The 21,654-nt window shown below is 51.3% G+C and overlaps 1 protein-coding gene across 2 annotated transcripts in view; it reads right to left on the reverse strand.

The window, feature by feature from the left end:
- Positions 1–2,310: 2,310 nt before the first annotated feature.
- Bdkrb2 (bradykinin receptor B2) overlaps positions 2,311–21,654 on the reverse strand; it is a 22,861-nt gene continuing 3,517 nt past the window's right edge. Inside the window, exons 1-3 of one of the 2 annotated variants that reach the window (XM_005390375.2) lie at positions 12,128–17,513; positions 7,264–7,376; positions 2,311–4,334 (exon numbers count right to left, since the gene is read on the reverse strand). In XM_005390375.2, coding sequence (XP_005390432.1) covers positions 3,206–4,334; positions 7,264–7,337 — 1,203 coding nt within the window. In that variant the 5' untranslated portion in view covers positions 7,338–7,376; positions 12,128–17,513 and the 3' untranslated portion in view covers positions 2,311–3,205. Of the gene's footprint in view, positions 4,335–7,263; positions 7,377–12,127; positions 17,514–21,654 lie in introns of those variants that run through there. The other variant, XM_005390374.1, reaches the window with a different exon arrangement.

Below are 21,654 nucleotides of genomic sequence, written 5' to 3' on the forward strand. Positions count from 1 at the left end.
TTATTCTCTTTTCATGCCTATTGGTTGGTGCCACCCACACCCAAGGTGGGCCTTTCCATTATCCACTCCCCGAACTGCGTTAAACCAATCAGTGGACGAATCCAGTATCACACAGCCATGGTCCAGCCACCTCCCAAAAGCCCCACCTGTGTATGAGTACACGGGACATCTAGATACAAGCCATAACGGAGACCAAGGATTTGGAGATGGTCATGGCTGATAGGAGAGGGATCAGGAGCTGATGACAGCTGCATCTAGAAAGAAGCAGACAGATCCAGGAAGCCCTGGGGGATAGAATCTAAGGAGGTGCTGATCCACTAGAGGGGAGGGGCGGCAAAGACATTGCACAGAACAGCGGGCCCAGGTTTCTGGTACCTGCGAGTGGATGTGTGGAGCAGCAGTGCCATTTATGGACACACAGAATGCAAGTTCAATGATTCGTTAAACGCATCATGACTAATAAAATGGTCTCAAAATGGAAGGGACAGAAAGTTCTCCATTCCTGAGACTAGGCAGGCAGTGGCTTTTCATCTGGACATTGCAGTGTATTCTCCCAATTTGAAGGGAAGATCAAGTAGTAAGCGCTCAATAGATGCATATTGTATGCAGGAGTGACTGAATCACTGCCATCTCTGTGAATCTAGAATCTCATGAGGACTCCTATCTACCTGATGGAGATTCAGAAATGAGTAGTCCATGGAGGCATGTAGGATGGGAGAAACGTATAACATTTTCCTGAAATTTTACCGACTATATTTTAGAATGTATGCGTGAGTACCTAAATGTACATATTGGGTCTTTTTTCCCCACTTATAAGGGTCCAAAATTGCAAAAGTTTGGAGACCACTGACCTACATGACCTCAGAGCAAACAAGTAAATGAATCTCCCACCCCACGAGGCTTCCAGTAGCCAAGGCAATGTCCCTGAGACATAACACAGGGATTTCAGCAATTACGGCAAAGGAAAGAGCTATGTCAGAACTCCTCATCCATTCATGACGCTGTACAGAAAAGACAGGCGTGGGTGTGGCTCCCCCTTGCCTCCTGGTACGAGGGCTGCTTCCTCCTCACAAGGCCACAGCTCTTCAGTCTTTCAAGGACACACAGTTCTTGATCAAGAGATCATCACACAGCACTGGGCCCCCAACCCTCAGACCATGGGCAGCCTCCAAAGTGACCAGGAGGGGTCCGCCACAGAACTCTGACCATCGTACCCTCTGCAATGACAGGGTGCCCACGCCAAGCGCAGCCCCCTTCACTCTGAGTGCACCATCGGGGCTTTGTTTCCACACTACATGGGTCCCTCTTCTCCTGTCACTTATTTTCATTCTCCAGCCACAAGTGTGTATGTTGTCTGTTTACCGGGGCAGAGGAATGGGTGGGTGGGAGGGGGAGGAATTTGGGGGAACCTTTTTTGTGATCATATTCAGGGTAAGACTGGTCTGGATGTATGGGCTCTTTGCCACCCCAGGCCTGGGTCTAGCCTCCTAGGACAGAGCTGGCTACCGGATAATCATTTCTGGTCTCTCCTGAGCTCACTGATCCTGAGCTGCCTTGGCCCTATGTGGCTTGATATTGGAGCCTGAGCCGCACATTCTCTCCCATCTCCCCATGGGGCTTGGCACTGTGATGGCTGCAGGAGGCAGATTATTAAGATAAGTAGAAAAATAAATTAATTTCCCAAGGAGAATCAGGTTGTCCCCTCTGCCTCTGACCGACGCTGCTACGCCTTCTTGCCTTGACCCAGCCACTCTCCCCAGCCTCTACTGGGAAACAGATACCCTAGGAAGCTGCTAGGGAAGTTGCTCTCCCATCTCGTTTTCCCTGCAGGCTATTCATCCTGTGGATCCCTTGTCCGCAGAGGTTCCTCAGAGTCATGCGTGTCCTGGCCCAGCCGGCCCAGCTGGACACAGGCCTCACCCTTACCAATGAGGGGCTCAGCCTGCTGTGCAGGGAAGTTAGTCCTGGAAGTAATGCTTTGGGGTATCAGTGGGCTGCTGTCTTTGGCCTCCCTCCACTGTTTCCTACTCAAGCTTCTCTCTGGGTCACCGGGTGAAAACAGGAAACAGGTAAATCAGGCCAAGGTCCGAGTGCAGTGGTCCCATCAGAAATCTCTCCCAGCCTCAGTCTCATCACAGGCCTGACATGGGAGGGCCTCTCTGAAACGTGTATGCGCGCGTGTGTGCATTCATGTTTGTGGGGTGATGGGGAGGAGAGGCAGAGGGCCGAGTGGGATGGACTGCCTGCTCATGGTGCCGTCTTCCGCACCCATGCCGAGTCTCACCACAGAGCCATTTCCGAACCTCAGTGTCTTTTTCTGATAATTAATTTATTCCCATTCTGTGTGCAGAAGGATGCCTCACATTACATAGCACCTTTCACGTCTCAAAGTCCTTGTATGCCATTACCACATTTAACCCCCCACAACCTCATGTTACAGAGGGAAAGCTGAGGCAGAGGCGAGGGTGTTGTACACCTAGTTTTGGCTGAGTGGGGACCCGGGCTCTGTACTGGCAGCAGGGCCTAGCTTGAGCACAGTAGGACAGACAGCCTACTGGTGCCTGCCTGCCCACAGGCCTCCTCTTCCCACGGAATTTCTGAGCTCCTTCGAGATGGAGACTGAGTGATCTCTCCCCAGTGTCCGGCACTGCGTACACAGGAAGTACACAGTGAGTACCGGTGGGGTTCTTTTTTGCACAGAGAAGAGGAACCGTGGAATCCTGCCTCTGAGTTCTTAGCAGGGACCCCTCAGAGTTTAACTGAGAAATCACCCTCCAAAGTCTGAGCTGCATGGGTTAATGAACACCATGACAAATATTCTACCAGGTGCTGCACGTGCCCTTGGTCTCAGCACCAAAGTTGGGTGGCAGGTCTCCTGGAGATCTGAGCTGTCATGTCAGGGCAGGGAGGGATACCACATCCTCGGTCATTCCCATCCCCAACCCAGGTCCCCTCCACTTTTAGGAAGGAGCAGGCTGGCCCAGGAGTGGCAGCAATAAGACTAATACTGTTGTACTGAGGGAGCCCTCGACTGGGCTCTCCTCACCCCATTGTCACAGACGTGCTCATGCAACGGGGCTGGTGAGAGTCGCCTGCCTGGGATTTCCCGCAGATACCGACTCATTGCCCAAGGTCATGTGGGATGTCTTCTGCTCCTTGCTGGGCCCATGCTGAAGAGCAACTGTGCACCAGTCCTCACGCACATTCACAGCACCCCTGGTGGCACCCCCTCGCCACTACTCCTCGCCCAGTCCTGCAGTTTGTGGATCTGCCGGTCCATAGAGATGGACGTGCGCAGTGTTCCCATGGAGTTCTCCATCTGGATGGGTTCAGACACACATCCCCCTCTCCCGCACACCCTGTGGTACACCTCCCGAGACTTCTTCCGGAAGCGCTTTCCTACAATCACGTACACCAGCGGGTTGAGGCAGCTGTTGCTATAGGCCAAGTAGGAGCTGATCTGCGTAATGATGTCAATGATGTGCTCGTCCCAGCAGCTGGAGAGGATGCCAAGGCGCTTCAGTGTGTCCAGGAAGGTGCTGATTTGGAAGGGCAGCCAGCACACAACGAACAGCAGCAGCACGGCCAGGACCAGCACGGTGGCCCTCCTTTCCGTCTGGATCTCCTTGAACTTCTGCATCTCATTGTTGCGCAGCACCTGCAGGATCTGTACCGTGCAGAAGGTGATGATGCTGAGCGGTAGCAGGAAGCCCACCAGGTTCAGGAGGACATTGGTGAGCACCTCCCAGGTAAGGGATGGGTAGCTGATGAGGCATACAGTGACGTTGTAGCCCTCGTCGTTGTACTCCCTCATGGTCCGGAACACCAGCATGGGCGTGCTCAGAAGCAGCGTGCAGCCCCAGATCACCAGGCTGTAGAGTTTGGCCCAGCGCACCCCACGCATTCGGCCCATGGACATGGTCTTCACCAGGGCCAGGTAGCGGTCGATGCTCACCAGCATCAGGAAGCAAATGCTGCTGTACAGGTTCATGTAGATCATGGTGTTCACCACTCGGCACAGGACCTCCCCAAAGAGCCAGTCAAAGTTGTTGGCAATGGTGATGGCCCAGAAGGGCAGCCCGCAGGCCAAGATGAGGTCGGCCAACGCCAAGTTCCCCAGGTAGATCTCTGCCACTGTGCAGCTGCTCTTGTGCAGGCAGAAGACACTAAGGACGAAGATGTTCTCGAGCATGGTCAGCACGAACAGGACCCACAAGAAGGGGGCCTGGATGGCGTTGAGCCAGCTCCACCACTCGGTGTCAGGGCAGCTGCTGTCCTGGGCAAAGGTTCCGTTCAAAGCAGATGCTTGCGAGGTGATGTTGAACATTGCAGTGCTGAAAGAAAGTGGAAAAGAGGCTGTTACACCTGGAAGTCACAGCTGGAATGCATGATGAAGAGGGAGGCGGGGCCTGGGAGCCACAGGGCCTTCCTGGGTTCAAGTTCTGGTTCCCTTGCTTATTACCTGGGTTAAGTTCTCTGAACCTCACTGGAGTAACCAGAAAAATGAGAACAACAAATCTACTTTTTAAAATGATGGTGGAGATGCAAGGCAGTGTGCAGGAAGCCCCGAGCTCTGCATTTGGTTCAATAAATATGAGGATTCATTTACTTTTGCTGCAAATTAAAACAACCAAAGTCAGACTTTAGCACCACAGTTGGCGGGTTCTGGCTTCTGCACCTGTGATCTCGTCATTAAGCACTGCTCCTCCTTCCCTCTCAGGCGAGACTCAGAACAGGCGATTAGGCCACTTTCTAGAAGGCTTTGCTCGCTGGTCTCTACCTGCAGCAAAGAGGCACAGTGCTTGGCAGATGTGGGTTTCCATTCCAGCTGTGTGGTCTTGAGCAAATCTCTTGACCTCTCTGAGTCTGAGTTTTGCTTTCTTTGCAGTAGTGTATTATTCTCCTTGACTCTCCTTCCCTGGCAGTGGCAAGGTTCAAACCAAAGCGCAGTTGTGAAGACACAAGGAAAAGCCAACAGCACACACCCGGAGGGAGGCCCACTTGGCCTGTTCCCTGTGCCCTCGGGGTTTGGGGTGAGGGGTGGCAGAGGGAAAGAGGCTCCTCTGGGAGGCTCGTGGCTGGGAAGATTTCTGGCCCAGAAGCTGAGCAACCCATTGCTGGTGGTTCTGCCCATTGCCTCTGGAGTTTCCCAGGAAAAGCCCCTCTTCCAGGCTGAGGCCTGTGATTCACTTGCTGCTCAAAGTCTGGAGAGGTTTTGGGAGCTCTGCCGGGGGAGACGATAGGGAGAGGAATCCCACGTCACTGCCCTGCTCCACAGTATATCTCAGTGTGTGGTAAGCCCAGGGTGCGGCAGTTACAGAACTGGGTAGGGCAGGCAGATGAGGTCAGAGATGACCTTGGAGGTGGGTCTTGAAGGACAAGGAACATTTGGACAAGGGGCAGAAGAAGAGGGCAGAGCAGGCAGGGAAGGATGAGTCTCGGAAGTGGGAGGTTGCTACTGGCAGGTTCTGGCAGGCAGCACTAGATGCTGGAGAGGGCAGGCGGGAGGTGCAAGCAGCAAGGCTGGAACAAAGAACAAGAGTGGGCTGCATGGGATTTTAGGGAAGGGAAGAGGGGACAGGAAGTATGCTACAGAAAGATGCTGTGTGATGCGATGGTGGAGTGATGGTTTGAGTATGCCCAACAATTCTTTGACACTCTTCCAGAGGAGGAACCTAATTCTTCTGCTAAGTGTGGGCTGGACGTAGTGACTTGCTTCTAACCAGTGGTGGCAGTGATGGTGTGTAACTTCCAAGGCTGCAGCATAAAGCGTGATGCAGCTTCCTCCTTGGCCTCTTTGGTCCCTCTGAGAAAGCCAGCCACCATGTTTGAAAGATCTGCAAGGAGCCATGAGGACAGGAATCAACTTGTGACCTTGGACGTGGAGCCTACGGTCGCAGAGAAGCCATCTGCTTTGCCTCTTCCAGCTGAGGCTGTGTATCAGTCAGGGTTTTACCGGAGAAACAGATATAACACAGGATATGCAAATTCTAAGAAATGACAAGATTGGCTTATGACGGTCAGCCAGAGAGTTGTATGAGGAAGCGTGCAGAGGCTGTCTGCACACTGAAGACCGAAGGAATCAGTCCAGGGTCTGGAGTTCGCTGCAGAGTTCCATGCAAGTCCGTACCAGGAGGCCAATGAGTCTGCAACGGAAGGCTGAAGGATCCAAAGTGGAAGCTGAAGAGTCTGCACTAGAAGCCAGGAGACCAAGTCCAAGCTGAAGGGGAAGACTGGAGCTCCTCCAAAAGGAATGGAAGTACCTCTGTCCTTCTTCATTTCCCTTTTATATTATCTAGGTGATGATCCACCCTGGGGTGGCTCCTCTACACCCTAGGGTGGATTCTCTGCACCCTAGGGTGGTTCCTCTACACCCTAGCGGCCAATTGCTGAGCCAAGTTTAGTTATGCTTCTAAACTTCTCAAGTTGACATAATCAATCAACTACTACAGGCCGAGACAAGAGATGCAGACACCAGCTGCCTCCACTTGCATTCCCAACCCACGGAAGCCGGCGAGCCTCTCTCCAGGGTTCTTTGCAGGGGATCCCTCCAGACAGTCTCCTAGTCCCACCCTTGGCCCACAGGCTGTACATACACAAAGCCCATTTCCTCAGCATTTGGCTGGTGGAGTCAGGGTCTCCCCTGGGCCCGCTCAGTAGGGACAGAAGTACCACACCACATGCTACTTGGTAATTTCTCAGCCAGTGGGCCGACAGCCTGTCTCAGAGCTGGCTCTGAGAAGCCACAGACTCGCCAGATGGCTGCCTAGTGAGTCGCAAGTTAGGAGCTATGGGGCCAGTGCCCCACAGCCCTGGTTGAGATGGCCATGTGCCTGGCTGCACCCGCTGGAGGACAAAGAGCCTATGCTGGGCCTTCCCCTGTGTCCTCCTGACTCTGCTCCTTCTTGTCTGGCTTCCCTTTCCTCTGCCAACATCTGGATCAGTCTCCAGTCCTGTTCCATCTTTAATGGGCTCTGGTTCCACTCACTGTCAGCCCCACGCGGGAGACACCCTGGCTCTGCCGCAACTTGCACGTGTGTCTGATCTTTGGGCACTGACTCCAAGGTTGAACCCTTTCCTTAATTTCAGCTGGCCCATGAACAGGCAATGTCCCTCCCCAGTCCCACAGGACAACCCACCCGGAGGGGCTGGAACATTTTAGAGTTTTTATCTTTGGGCTCAACACTCTCTGCTTCTCCACGTCTCGCTATGGTCTGATGGCCCAGCAATCTATGGAGTAAGCCACGGCTCCCTTTGACTCACCCAAGGGAGGCTGCAGTGGGCGCAGGATCTTCATGCAGAGACAGGAGCATTAGCCTCTTCCAGCTCAAAGGCATCTGGACTCAGGGTGGGATGCCAGTGAGGCTTTTCTGGTGCTGACAAAAGTGGAGAGAGAGATGGTTAGACGGCAGGTGGGGAGAGTGACACACAGCACCCTCCACTGGGGAGGGCGGTGGACCCTGCAGAGCCCTGAACACTGCACACATTTCAGACTGCTCATGTCATGCTGGGCACCAAGCACAGATACAAAATATTGAGGTCATGGCAGGCTCTACTCTCAGAAGGACCCCATAACTTTGGATTTCCAGCCTCCGGTACTGCAAGCCTCCGGTAATGCAAGCCCAAATAAATCTCTTTCCTTATACATCCCCGGTCTCTGTGTGCTGTTATAGCTACAGAAATGCACAAAGACAATCCCTGCTCACAAGGAGAACAGCCTCAGTACTGCAACTGGTCCCCCACATCTAGCCAGACTTTTACAAATTGTTGATATTTTTACTGTTCTTTCTTTTAAAATGACAAATGATCATCATTTCTCCATGTAAGTTTGGTGACATGCAGTTATAATTAAAAAATAAATTGATATTAAAAAATAATTATACAGATGACTTAGCTAAGGCAGAAACAGTGGACATGGAGGTCAGACGTGGGGTGCACAGCCCAAAAGCATTAGACGGGGACTTGAATAACACTTGGCTCAGTCTAGCAGACGCGCTCTGGAAACAGACCTTGGGCTGAGTCCCCCTCCATGGAGTGTACGATTTCACCTCATTTTTCTTAGTAAGGTGGATCAAAATATATGTCAAATAGCTAAATTTTTAAAAGTTTACTACAATTAAAGATACCTTTATAAACCCCCTTTCTAATCTTTATTTTTCCTTGTTCACTGTGGTTAGATTATTCTGGTCAGCAGGTGTTGTTTCTTCTCCCCACCTTGGACTTTGGAGTTTTAACAAAAAGCAATGTCATCTGACATCCTACCACTCCTACTCCTCCAAACAAAATCTCCCTTTAAAAAATTACTGCAGTACAGAAACATTCAAAAGTAATTATCAAAGCCTCCCAGAGTTTGATCCTTCCACACAGCTCTTCCCAGATTCCACTTCCCACCGTCTTTTGGCAGGGGTTATATACAACACACTGTGGGCACGTTCCATGTCATTCCATGCATGTCCCAATGACACCTTTAAAAACATGCATGTGTTTGTGAGTGTCATTTATGAAGCCATCCCTTTACTCCAGTCTGTTTCCATGTAATGGATCTCCCAGCGCTCCCGCCTCGCAGACACACTTCGTGCTCCCTGGGGTGCTTCCCACCTTTGCCTGAGCTCCAGCCTTCCCTGCCCATGGCCCTCCCCTGTGTCTCCCTGTGCCCTTGCCTGGCTGGTTCTCTTTCCGTGCATCCACCTGGCCAGGCTGCTCTTCCCTGGCACAAGATCTAACGCTAACCCAGGTTGCTGTGCAAGTGTTTTGTGGACGTGGCTGAAGTCCACAGTCGGCTGCCTTGCAACAGCAGGGTGACCCACCCAGAGAGGCTCCTGGTACAGGGCGCATCCCAAGAACAGGATGAGGGGGCCCAAGGGCTGGCTGTTCTGGAGGGGATGCTGTGGCTTTTGTCTCTGCAGAAAGGAAGCTCTGCGCATGCTCTGTATGGGCAGCTCAGATTTGGGTTTAAGTGGCCATGGGTAGGAGGGCTTTGTGGGTCCAGCAGCCGGGACAGCAAAGCTGGCAGTCCCAGGGCATCAGTCCAGTGAGTCGCATGGCTCTTCCTCTCCCTGGGCTCCCGTGGGTGTCAGGTCACCAGGATGATGTAATGACAAGGGTTCCCCAACATAGGGGGCAGGAGGCCCATCAGTCTCAAATTTGCTGGCCACCGCTGGCTTGGGTCTTGAGTTTGGAAGACTGGCGTGTTGCAGGGATGCTGTGGCTTCATAACTGAGACCCACCGTCACTCAGAATCCCAGCTCCAGCACTTCCTAGCTATGGTGAACCTTGGACACGCAGCTCACCTCCATGGGGCCTCAGGTTTTCTCACCTGTGGTGACTGCGGCAATAGTTGCCTCCACTTTGTGAGGTTGCCAGGAGGCTCATGATTACAAAGTGCTGAGAACCGCTTTGATTTGAACTGCTCCACACTGGTCAGTTTCCTTCCTCTCTGTATCAGGTTTCTGTAAACAATTTTATTGCAAGAAAGAGCTTTGGTGCTGACAAAAGAAATGTCCCACCGGCTCCTTCTTTTTCTTTCACAGAGGGGGAAACTGAGGCCCAGAGAGGAAAGGAAGTGCCAGCCTGGGACAGGAGCCCATGCTTTGCCTGTCTCTTGCTAGATCAGGGGTCTGATTCAGGTCAGTGAGAGCAGATGCACTTGCGTGACTAAAGATCCCTGCTTCCCATGTCTCTGAATATCCCAGCTTCCTGTTGTGAGCAGTTAAGTCCTTTATAACAAGAGGAAATAGAAATTCCTGCCAGAGAGCAAAACCCAGCACCATATGAGAAGAGGTGGAAGGCTGTGTTCCACCAAGGGGCAGCACAGGCTGGGAAGAAGAGCAGGGGTAGGTGTGTCCAGGAAGGCTGTTTCTCTGTACTTCCAACCCCCAAAGGTCCCTGATGGCCCAGTAAGTGGCCCTGGCCCTGCTGTGGTAGCAGTAGAGGGCTGATGGCCACGAGCTTCTACCACCAATAAATGTGTCCCACCCAGTCCTCTTTACAAGCAAGAGAGAGGATGACGGTAAGCAGAGAATCTCATCCAACCTCAGGAAAACAGGAATCCTTGGGGTCATGAAGCAGTTTGGGCCCAGCTGAACAGGTGAGCAAGAGGAGCTGCAGAGCACACTGAGTTGGGGGCAGGCAGAGGAGGTAGAGTCTTGTCCCTTTCTGTGCACCATAGTATCTGGGATCTAAAGCCTCCCATAACATGCTCTCAGCCCTGGAAGGATCTTTGCCCTTGCACTTTCTGGAAGTGCCCTTGCCTCATTCATTTATCCATCCATTCATATTCATTCATCTGTCCACCCATTCATTCCAACAAACTTCCCTTCCTGGGGTATTTGTCATGCTCAGTGTAAGGTACCGTGATGACTTCATGGGAAAGACAAAAAGAATCAGGACATCAAGCAACTTTAGTGCCATCCTTCAAGGATCCTTTCAAATGTCACTCCTCTGAGAAGCCTTCCTTGCCCTCTCAGCCAACAAGAGCCCTTCCCGGTCTGGGACTCTACAGTAAAGAGGTGAAAGGAACATTGCCTTGGGCCAGAGTCCTGGTGTCCAAGGGTGCCTTTGGGCACATCTCTAGGCTTTTGGTTCTTCATCAGAAGGATGAGGGGTTGAAACAGAAGGTTCTAGAGATCTTTGTAGAACCTCACCCTAAAGATGGGTAAGCAGTGGGCTCCTGATCCTGAGAAGCATGCAACCAGAGGCAAGTGGATCAGCCCACTAGGTTTTCCAAGACTTATCTCCTACCTATTGGCTCCCAAAGGCTCTCCTGGGGAGGGGCAGCAGGAGTCAGTCTGAGCCAGCTCCTCTTCACAGGCGTGGCATGCAAGGGCCTGCACCCTGCCTCCCTGCCCAGCTCCCTGCAGCCTCTGAGGGTCTGGTCCTGGCTCTGCCCCATCAGGCCTGCCCAAGTTGAAGGCTCCCCCAGCCATGTGACCTCCGTCCTCTGCCCAGCTCTGCTGTAGGAGGTGGAGCCCCTTGGAATGGAGGGGTTCTCCCTGCAGAATTCCAGATGCTGTGTTCTGCCAGTGTTAGTCCTTTTCTTGAAAGCAGTGGGAGGGGGCATGTTTCTGAGAGTGGACCTGCAGGGCAGTGGTGGGCCCAGCATCTCACACAACTGGACACAGACAGAAAGCCAGGAAAGGCTGAGCCCTGAGCTTGGGTGTTGGCCTCAGGATCAGAGAGATGTGGGGCAGATCTTGACTTTGCCTCTACTAGTTGATGACCTGGGCAAGTGACAGCCTCTTGGGGAACCCCAGCATCTGCTGCACCACCTTTGTTTACTGTGAGTACAGTGGTCGGCAGAGCCAGCACCTGCCGACAGGGCTGTCCAGGTGGTGGGTGGGACACCCCAATGTGGGGACATGGGGCACCTCCCTGGGGGTGATGGCCACACACCAGCTGGCCCTCTACCACTGCCGTATAAAGATCCACACCGGCCTCTCCACCTGGACATGCAGAGGTGGCCAGAGCACCTTCTTGCTGGGGGCGTGCATGGCAGCCCTGCGCTGGCTGAGTGGGGCCCTGGTGACCCCCAGGCTGGGGGCAAAGGCAGCATCTCCAAAGGAGATGGAACGGCCTTGCCAGTTCCCACGTTGCTGCTCCCCAGCATGGTTCTGCCAGCTCTCTCCCACTTCCTCCTTGTAGCCAGAGTGAGAAGGTAAGCTGCGCCTGAGCCCTGTCCCCTGGCTTGGCCTGAGCTGTCCAAGGGACAGATGTCACCTCCTGCTCCTTGGAGGCCCACGGTCAGGCCCTGGAGTGTGAAGACTCCTGAAAGAAACCTTTGTCAGGAAATGCTTCTGTTTCCCCTGATCTGTGGGATCAGCTGGGCTGAAGGTGGGATGGGAACCTGCTGGAGATGCCCCGGGTCCTAGGGCTCCTGCTCTCTGTCCTTTGCCCCTCAGGGACTTTTGGGATCGGCTTCTTTGGAGAGAGGAATTGGAGGTGTGGTGTGCTGGTAAATGGTTAACGACGAGCTCCCTAGGGAAAAGCCTGAATTTGTAGCATTTTCTGATTTCCACAGTGTGAATGCCTTTGCCGTGGCTGATATCAAATCTAAAGTGAAATATGGCTCTAGGCCCATCAGGCCTGGCACACTGTGTTCACAGACTCACATCCCTGCCTCTGTACTCACCTCACTCCACGCAGGTGAGCAGTCTTTCCAACTCCTATTCATCTGTCAGCTCCAGTGCACGGTGTAACGTCACCTCATCTGGTTGGCCCTCCTGGATGCTGCATGGTGTCTCAGCCCCAAAGCCCCGATTACAGCCCCAGCACACTTCATCTCAACTGCTCACTTCCCTGTCTCTCTCCCTGCCAGCCTGGTTGTGCTGGGATGGCCCCAAAGGCCTCCAGCTTCCCTTCCACTCTGTCCTTACCTCCTAGAACTGGCCTGGCCCAGACTTGGGCAATATTTGTCAAAAGGACAATGTACGATGATGACGATATTGACAGCAAGTGCATCTGTCGTGTGTCACGTGCCCACGCTGTTCTAAGCTCACAACGGACACTAACTCATTGAATCCTCACAGCAACCTGAGACAGTGTCGATGCCCCTGCTTAATAAGGAGGAAACCAGGCCTCTGCAGAGCCGGCTGGGACCTGGCTGGAGGTGCCCCGGGCTCGCACACGTGCTGCTGCCCTTGTCCTGGAAGATGCACAGGACTGAGCGCTGTCCTCTTTCAACAGATGATAAAACAGGCTCTGACAATGCTCAGGCCTTAATTGGGCAAGGATGAGGTAAGATCAGTGCTCGGGGGGCCAAAGGCAAAGCACTTTGTAAACGGTCATGTGTACCACACATGCCAGAGCTATGGAAGTTTTGAGTTGGAAGAATCTCACTGTTTAGAGACTCCTAGTCAAAACTTCACTACCAGGTGACCTGTCTGAAGCTGTGTACGAGCCCCCAGGCTGACCCCACTGCCCTGCGATGGGCGCGGCACTTTACAGTGTGTGACACAGGTGCACTGCTGTCCAGCCAGGGACCCCTAGTACCCATTTTACAGAGTATGGAGGGGAAGCTCAGTACAGAAGTGACTTGCCCCAAGTTCCAGACTCAAAAGTGGGACCCAGACGACCATGCACACAAAACCACCGGAGAGACAAAAAGAACCAAGGAAGAACCCACACGGTTTCAGTTAAGTGTCTGAAGCAGATCTGGCTTGGAGCACAGAGACTGGAGTCCAAGGGGGCTCACGAACACCTCCCGGACCCCAGGCACCTCCTCTCCCAGGAAAGAGGCCAGCCTGCCTGATGCCTGCCTGGGCTGAGGTTATAGGAGGGCGGGGGTGTGAGAGGACCCGGCTTTGACCCCACCCCTGCCTCTTCCTGATCCCAGCTTCCTCAGCAGCGAGCTGGGGATCGTGAGACTGCACACCGTCTGCTGTCCTGAGAGTGAGGTGAGCTAGCGCACTTCTATGCCCAGCCCAGGGCAGCAGGGAGTCAGCGGTCACTAGGCTTGCTCTCCTCGCACCACTATTCCTAGATCAACTGGGCTTTTCGTATGTGTGATGCCAGGGATCAAACCCGAGGCGTTGTGCACGCTAGGCTAGCGCTTACACTTGACCCCAGCCCCCGACTCCGAGCTTTATGTGTGCCTTTGAGCAGGTGGCTTTTCTCTGGCCTCAGCTTCTCCATCAGTGATTATACAGGGTGCTTTGTAAGCTCCTCTGGCTTTTCCTCTTCTCCACCCCTCCTCTGACTGTCACATTATCATCCCGGGAGCACAGAACAGGATTTGCTTCTCTGAATCCTCAGTTAGCAAAGCATAGGTGCTATCTGAGTGCTTGTTACATTGAGTGGCTCTTGGCAGTAGTGAGTTCCCTGCCACTAAAGGTATGCAACAAAACTCTGGGCAATATTTCTAGCGTATTTGAGTCAATATTCCTTAAATTATAATGCTACTTATGGCTGCCCAATCCAGTGTTGCAGCTTCTTTTATCCCTCAGTTTTTCTGACTAAAGGCATTTCTTTTGTAGGATGAAGGTATCGGAGATCAGGAGATGTGTGGGCCAGAGTTTTCCTTAGAAGGGGTTAACAGAGTGTGGCACCAGCCAATTTCCAGGGTGAAAATGAGGTGCAGGTGAAGGGGGAAATTAAAATTTTTAAGAAGCCTGTCCTGAATGACTGCCAAGACCAAGTGGACATGTCCAGCAGGCCTGATAACAGAACACTTCTCCCTTTATGTAAACTTCTGGCCTTGCCTCTTTTGTACCTGATGACCCGGCACTGTAACTTGAAATATAACAGGACACTTCTTCCTTTGTGTAACTCATGCCTGTTTAATCAATGGCCTTGTAAAGAAACTTGAGATATGTAAATCCCCTGAACAACCCAGGATGTCACCCAGCCCTCCAGTCATATGCACCAAATCTGCCTAAGTACCCGCCTGCACACTTTCCTTTTAAAAGCCCAGAAACCCAGGCAGGGCTCTGGCTCCTTCGGACAGATCCCAGTCAGAAGCCCACCCACGCGATAAACTGTCTCCTACACCTTCTCAGTGCCGTTTTCCTTGCATTTGATCTGTTTTCTGCAACACAGAAAGGGTGCTGGTTTCCAGAAGGACGCCCAGCCGTGGGGTTCTGGGTCTGGCCTGGGACCACATGAAGTCTGTACTTATTCCACCGCCCCTGGCTGCATTCCTGTGGGAGGTGGGGAGACAGAGTGTGTCATCTCTGTCTCAAATACAAGTATCCGCCACCCCACAGAGCCAGCAGAGCCGTGGCTTGACCCTGAGAGGGGACTGGCAACCTCCCCCACACCCCTGGTGCCGACTAAGTGGAAAGTTTCTGCTTTCTGAGCTGAGATGGCAGAGCTTTCTAACATGCACGAGCTTGCATACTTTCTTTGAACTTCATATTTTTGGAGCCAGAATCAAAATCCTCCAGAAGCCCTGCCCGGCCAGCCAGTGCCAGGAAGAGGGCACACCCGGCTGAGGAAGCTCTCCGTCCCATCCTGCTCCAAAGCTGTGCAGGGAAAGAAGGGGAGAAGATCTGTGTCTCTGCTTCCTGGCAGATCACTGAGCAATCTCAGCCCCACTTTTCTTATCGGTAAATGGGGTTGGTTATTGGGAGTTGCTCATCGATATTAGGGGTTACATTAATAGGAGTACGTGTCCCATAAAATGCCAGCGTCCTTGTCTCCACACACTCAGCTTTGCCTGCCTGTTTCCCCTCCCGTGGGAACCTCCAGAGCCCAGAAAATGTAAAAATGATGTGGTTTGTAAGCATCTAATGCCCGGCCGCAGACCGAAGGAGTCAGGCAGACAGGCTTCGTTGTCCTCTCTGAAAAGGGATCGGACTGACTTTGTTTCCAGTCCTGCCTCTGGAAAGTTCAATATGGGGACACTTTGACAAAGCGAATCAGGGACCTGAAAGAAACACCTCTACCTTTTTGCATGGTATTTTGGAAAATAATCAGAAGGACAGCAAATGCTTCAGGGCCAGAGACATTCTTCATCATTGAAAACAGGGACAGGAGCAACCTAAATATTCAGGATCAGGGGACTGGCTAAATGTCCAATGCTCTACCCACGCAATGCCTGGTAAGCTGGCAAGGAAAGCAGTGTTTCTACGAGTTCACCCAAGTGGGAGACTGCTGATGTCATGGCAAGTTTTAAAAACCCAAGCATTAAATTCTGTATACAACATGGCTCAAAAATCTGGAAGGCACCACAACAAATCCTTACTTGTTGCAGTTGTTTTGGGGCATGGGATCATGGGCTGTTCTGGGGTTTTCTGTAGTCTTTGTAGTGGTTTCCATGTTTCCTCTGGAAAACATCTTCTACTTTTCTAACAAAAATATTTAAGTAAACCATGTGTTTTCTTGTTTTACAAAAAGAAGAAATGAATCATGGTTTATTTCTGTAAGAAAGATGAACAGCCAATTCATGCTCAGGGAAAGCCTTTGCTTACATGAAAACTGGTAAATAAATGTGTTCTCATGTTTTCGCTTAAAATAAAATGTTTAAGTTTTCGCAGTTTGCCCTTGAATGAATCTTTTTGTGCTTTGCCACTACTCCTAAGCAGATGGGCTTGTCATCACCAGGGAAATCAAGCAGGTATGGCATCAGTAGCAGGGAGTGTGGGGAAGATGTAATTGCTCTCAGCTGGCTGTGAAGCCCACTGGTGGTCCCATAGTTCCACCCAATTCCGTGATTTGGTTCCCAGCGAGACAAAGGAAAAGGGAAGAGCTAATCCTTCCACAGCCTGTTCTCTACTCTGATTCATGTCTCTTTCAATTGAGTAAGTCTTTGCGTAATTTTTCCACAGTGGTGGCAAGAAATGGCATTTTTCTGAGCCCTCTGATGCCATTGCTCAACAGGATTGTTCAAGATTGTCAGGTGTGGTTTGCAGTGTGTCCTCTTCCCTGTGTTGGAGGCTTGATCCTCAGGGCAACAATACTGAAAGGTGGTGTGGAACACCTAGGAGGCGGGGCTTAGTGGGAGGTCTTTAGGTCATTGACACACACCCATAGAAGAGATTGCAAGACCACTGCCTCTGCCTTCCTGCTTAGTGATGTGATCTCTCCCTTGCACATGCAGTGGCACCATTACCAACCACTACGTGGTGATAGAGATAAGGGGAGTGGCCTGCAAGGGCCTGCGCCACGCTGTTTGAACTCTCAGCACCCAGAACTGTAAGCTAAACAACCTCTTTCCTTTATAAAATTGGCCTGCCTCAAGTATCTTGTTACAGGAAAGAAAAATGGACTAACACAGCATCACAACCTGTTTATCTCCAGTCCACAGATTTTCTTCTTTTGGGGTCTCCCATATTTGCTGCTGCAGAAAAGCCTAATTTTTCTTGCTTTTATGTTGGCTGCCTCCAAAACCTGTCTCCAAGGCTCTGGTCAATCTGATGTGTATAGTATTTCCTTTTTCTCTTTGTAGTTCAAAAATGCCCTCAGAATGTATTTAAGGAACCCTCATCTCATCCTTTCTTTTATTCTGTGTGGGATGCAGGGCTGCATCTCACAGGTGAGGACTTGGAAGCTGGAACCCAAACCAGATTGTGGGGTTTCCTCTCATACTCCTCTTAGGTCACCCCTATTTACCCTGTGAGGCAAACCTTCTGAATAACAGAAAATAAGCCCTGGATGGTGGAGTCACACTAGCTGGCTTTCAGATAGATCCCAGCCCTGGCACTGACTAAGGGCGTGACTTTACCTGAGTGGCCCTCCCTGAGCCTAGCTCTTCTCCTCGTAGCGTCAGGAGCATCAGCTCACAAAGGCTGTAACCAGGACCTGGCAGGATCACTGACACTGAGGGCCAAATCAGCATCAGCCCCTTTTGCTGCTCAGGCATGAAGGTTCCCTCTGCTTTTCCTGCACTTCCAGACACCACAGGGACTCACGAAAGAAATTCCTGAGGCCACTTGCAAAAAAGTCCCCAGGCTGGTATTTACCCTCCCACTGACACACATGTGCATTGCTGGGAAGATCTGGGGGTGGGGGTAGGAGGGAGGGACTAGGACCTGCTGGGGCTTCTGGGTTACTTCCCACTGTGGAGAACAGCCCAGGCTGGGGCTCAGGCTCCCCCAGCTCCCTCTTTGTTCCGTCACCTTCCTCCCCTCCATTCCTTTTCCCCTTCCCGCTCCTCCCTCTCTCCCTCTTCTTCTCCCTCCCTCTTTCTCTTTCCCCAGCAGCAGGCTGGTTTCTGCCTACCCTGCACAACCCCTGGAGTTTTTACCCTATACTCCACCTGTCTGAGCAGACAAGATGAAGTGGGCAGAGCCACCCAGGCTCAGAAGGCCACGCAGCCTCTGCTTCACCTCTAGGGACTATTTCCTCAACAGCCAAGTGGGGACATCACACCTACTTGGCAGGTTTATCAGGAGGAATGCTCGTGATCGCTTTGGGGTGCAGCGGTGCCCTGGGGGCCAGGGTGGGGCTTATATATACTTGCACCAGTACTGGGCAGCCTCCCTGACCCTTTTGACCCTACAGCATGGTCCTTGCTCCATGCAGGCATAACCTGCTCTACCTGGGTGTGGACCTTAAATTTGAAACCTGCCAGAGAGTGAGAGAGAGAGAGCTTAAGACCTACCCATAGCGACAAATCAGACATCACAGAGGTGTTACAAGCTGGTTGTGGGGATAAGCAGATGGCAGAGAAGCATGGGGTGTGTGTGTGTGTGTGTGTGTGTGTGTGTGTGTGTGTCGGGGTGGCAGCAGATAGGCTCAAGAAAGGAAAGGGTGGAAATCCTGCCATTTAGTTCCTGATTCTGGAGACTTAGGAACAAAACACTGATGTGACAGCCCCGGGGTCCTCTGGGATGGGACCTGGAGTTACAGATGCACAGCGCTGTGTTAAAGTGTCTTGGGCCCCTGCCTGGCTCTCGTGTGGGTGGAAGTCTCTGGGCTGGGGCGTCCGGAGCAGGCTCTTAGGAAGCGGTGGAAGGCGGAAGGAGTAAACCAGCTTCCCTGTCTGGGGAGTGGCGCAGGCACTTTTCCACGCAGTGCCATCTATCACCATGACAGTGGCCATTATCGTCTGCCCCAGGTGAGAAAGAAGAGCCTCAGAGAGGCCAGTGACCTGTGCTGGGTTACTCTGAAAGGCTGACCGAGCCTAATTCTGGGCTGTTGAACAACAATGCCAGACAACAGCGGGGGGAAAGAAAAAGAAGTAGAAGTACTGGCACATCCACGAGCCTGGGTTGTGGGCTTGGCTTGATGCCCAGCAATTCAGAGTTGGGGCCAAGATGGAGCAATGCTAGGGCCGGCCACAGAGAGGTAGAGGCTGTGGGCCCTCAGAGCACTTCTGGGGGTGAGGCACCTTCCGTCTGAGATCCAGGAGCTTTGGCAAACCCTGGGGGCCGGGTGAAAGGAGAGCTTCCTGAGGGCTGGTGCGTGTGGACCCCTGGGAGGCAGATCTGACCTCCTACATGCCATCCGCTTGTGGGGTGGGGCGGTGCAGGGTGCTCCTCACACTCACCTGACGGCCCACCCACCACCGTCTGCCTGCTTGAATTCTCTGGGTAGCACAGAGCACTTCCTTACATTTCTCTTCTGTTGTTCTCTCTTGAAAGAGTTGGCTTGGGTTCTCCTAAGATGGCTTACTGATATGAATGGTTTTCTTCTTCCTAATTAGTTATTTTGTTTTTGTCTTATTATTATCATTTTTTTCTATTTGGGGAGAGGGGTCATTATTCAGCACTTAGCTTTTCGGAATTAGGCATTTAATCCATTTCTTTATAATTCTTATAACCTGCTCTACCCGGACCTTGAATTTGAAACCTACCAGAGAGTTAGAGAGCTTAAGACATACCCACAGAGACAAATCAGATATCACAGAGGTTTACAAACTGGTTGTGAGGATAAGCAGATGGCAGAGGAGCAGAGTGTGTGTGTGTGTTTGTGAGGGGTGGCAGCAGACAGAGGCTGAGTTGTTTAATAATTTGAAAACTGGATTGTTTTTTTGGTACCGGGAATCAAACTCAGGACCTTGCACTTGCCAGGCAGGCACTTATACCGCTGAGCTATATCCTCAGCCCAATAATTTGAAAACTGAAGGTATGAATTATCCTCTTAATATGGTTCTGGCTGCATCCTCTAAGCTTGATAAGTAGTATTCTAGGCAAGCGTTTCCCAAACAGCTGCAATTGTGCTTTTGACAAACTTTTCGATGGAAGAATTTTGAGAAGGATATTTTCTAAAATTTTCAAGACATTTATGATGTTTGGTTTTTACATTTGCAGTTAATTTCTGTGGTGAAGTCAAGTTAGGTAGCCTGTGAGAGTTCTCAGTGTGGGGCTCTTTATTGATATTAACCTCTATGCCCTGAGGTTTTCTTTAGGGCTTAACTTCATAAATTAGTCAATTTCTGTAAACCAGATCCCTCAGGGGGTCCCATTTCTACTCTTCTACATTTTTGAAAGGTATCAGAACTGTATCTGTCTATTAGCATTAAGAGTAGAGAAATTGTTCTTCCAGGTAAGATAAAACCCTCAGCACATTCTCATAGTTCTCCTCTCTTTCCTGTCCTACTTTCAGTTTTTGTTGAAATACCATGAAAATTTTGATTCCAAGGCTAAGGAAGGAGGATCAAGCCCAGGCCGGGCAACTTATTGCCTTGGGAGATTTTGCCTAGAAAGAAAGAAAGAAAGCAAGAAAGAAGGAAAGAACTGAAAACCTGGAGGTACAGTTCAGTGTGAAGGGTCTCTATTCAATCCCCACTACCTCAAAAAATTACTTTCAGAATTTTTCCAATTTCCTTATCTCCTCTCTTCTGAGCAGCCTTTGTAAACAGTCATTAAGCTTCATAGCCACACTCTAACCAAATTGCAGGCCATAAACTCTGACTTTAATTGATTCTACAATTATTTACAAGAATTTTTTCTAAAACATATCTTCCCCTTTCTTGCAACACCAGATGCAAAAAGATCAGGCATGTTCAGGCTGTAGACTACCCCTCTTCTTGAATTATCTAGTGTGATTAATCTTCCATTTGACCAGGATGCTCATCAAGCACTATTTTTTTTTTTCTTTCTTTTTTTCAGAAAAAGAATTCCTTCCTGGAACCCAAGCCTGAGCGTGTGGCTCCTGTTCTGGGGTCTCCAGTTTTGGTGCCCGGCACAGAGCCTAGCACAGTACGTGCTCAGTGAGCACCCTTTCTCATGTAGGCCCTGAAGGACACTAGTGACCTGGCGTGTGCCTGACCTTTGCCCGTGGCCTGGGTCCTGCCCTTCCCCCTTGGCATCTTTGCTGAGCTGGCTCCTGAGTGTGGGCATGAATGCCTGAATTACTCCCTGAACTTGGTTTTCAGGCCTCTTCTCTCATGAGGGAAATTTAGGGCAGGTGGCAGATGGTGGAACTCTCAGAGGACTTTGTCTCCTTCTTATTTCCATTGTGGCTTATTTTGCTTTTTGTATTTCCATGTTTGCAAAGGGATGTGCACGCTCACAGTCAAATCTCAGAGAGTACGAAGGAGGAAGCAGTGACCAGTCAGCATTCCTCCTGGCCCGTCCAGCCCGCCACTCTCTTACCCAGGAGAAAGCCTGCTGTCCCCCCACGTCCCTCCCTTTCCAGCCATCCTTTCGTGGGCAGATGTGCCCGTGTTCACATTAATATGTGGTGGGAGCCCCCAGATACATGGTCCTCGCCTCTAAGGGGAACAAGCTGTCACCTCGCCTTATTTTTAAATAATATTTGTACATATTTCCCCGTCTTTGTGGGGTACATTATGGTGGATCAAAATATGCAAACCACATGTAATAATCAAATCCGGGCAACAAGCATTTTCATCTCTTCAAACATTAGTCATTTTAGGTGTTGGAGATCTTTGCTCTTCTAGTCACCTCGGAGCTGCCTTGTCTTGCTGAAGAAGAACCGGAAGCGATTCCTCCTCTCCTGCTCCTTACTAAACTGCTTCCTGGCACCTTGTTTTTTGCTGGCTTTCTGCTGTTCCAGAGCAGCACAGCCCCTGTGGTACCAGAGGTCTCAGGGAGTTCCCAATTTTCACCTTTTAAGTAGTTTCTGACTCTTTTATTATTTATGGCTGAGGAAACTAAGGCTCCGAAAAGCCAGATCACTTGCCTGGGTCACACAATGGGGCCAAGTGGGGTGGAACTCAGTCCCTGTCTGGGCTTCAGAAGCGGGCAGGAAAAGGAAGAGGAGAGGGGGCAGGAAGAGAAAGGGAGAAGGAAAAAGGGGGAGAAGGAGGAG

Source organism: Chinchilla lanigera, unplaced genomic scaffold (genome assembly GCF_000276665.1).
Source record: "Chinchilla lanigera isolate Chin_1 unplaced genomic scaffold, ChiLan1.0 scaffold00037, whole genome shotgun sequence".
NCBI lineage: Eukaryota > Metazoa > Chordata > Mammalia > Rodentia > Chinchillidae > Chinchilla > Chinchilla lanigera.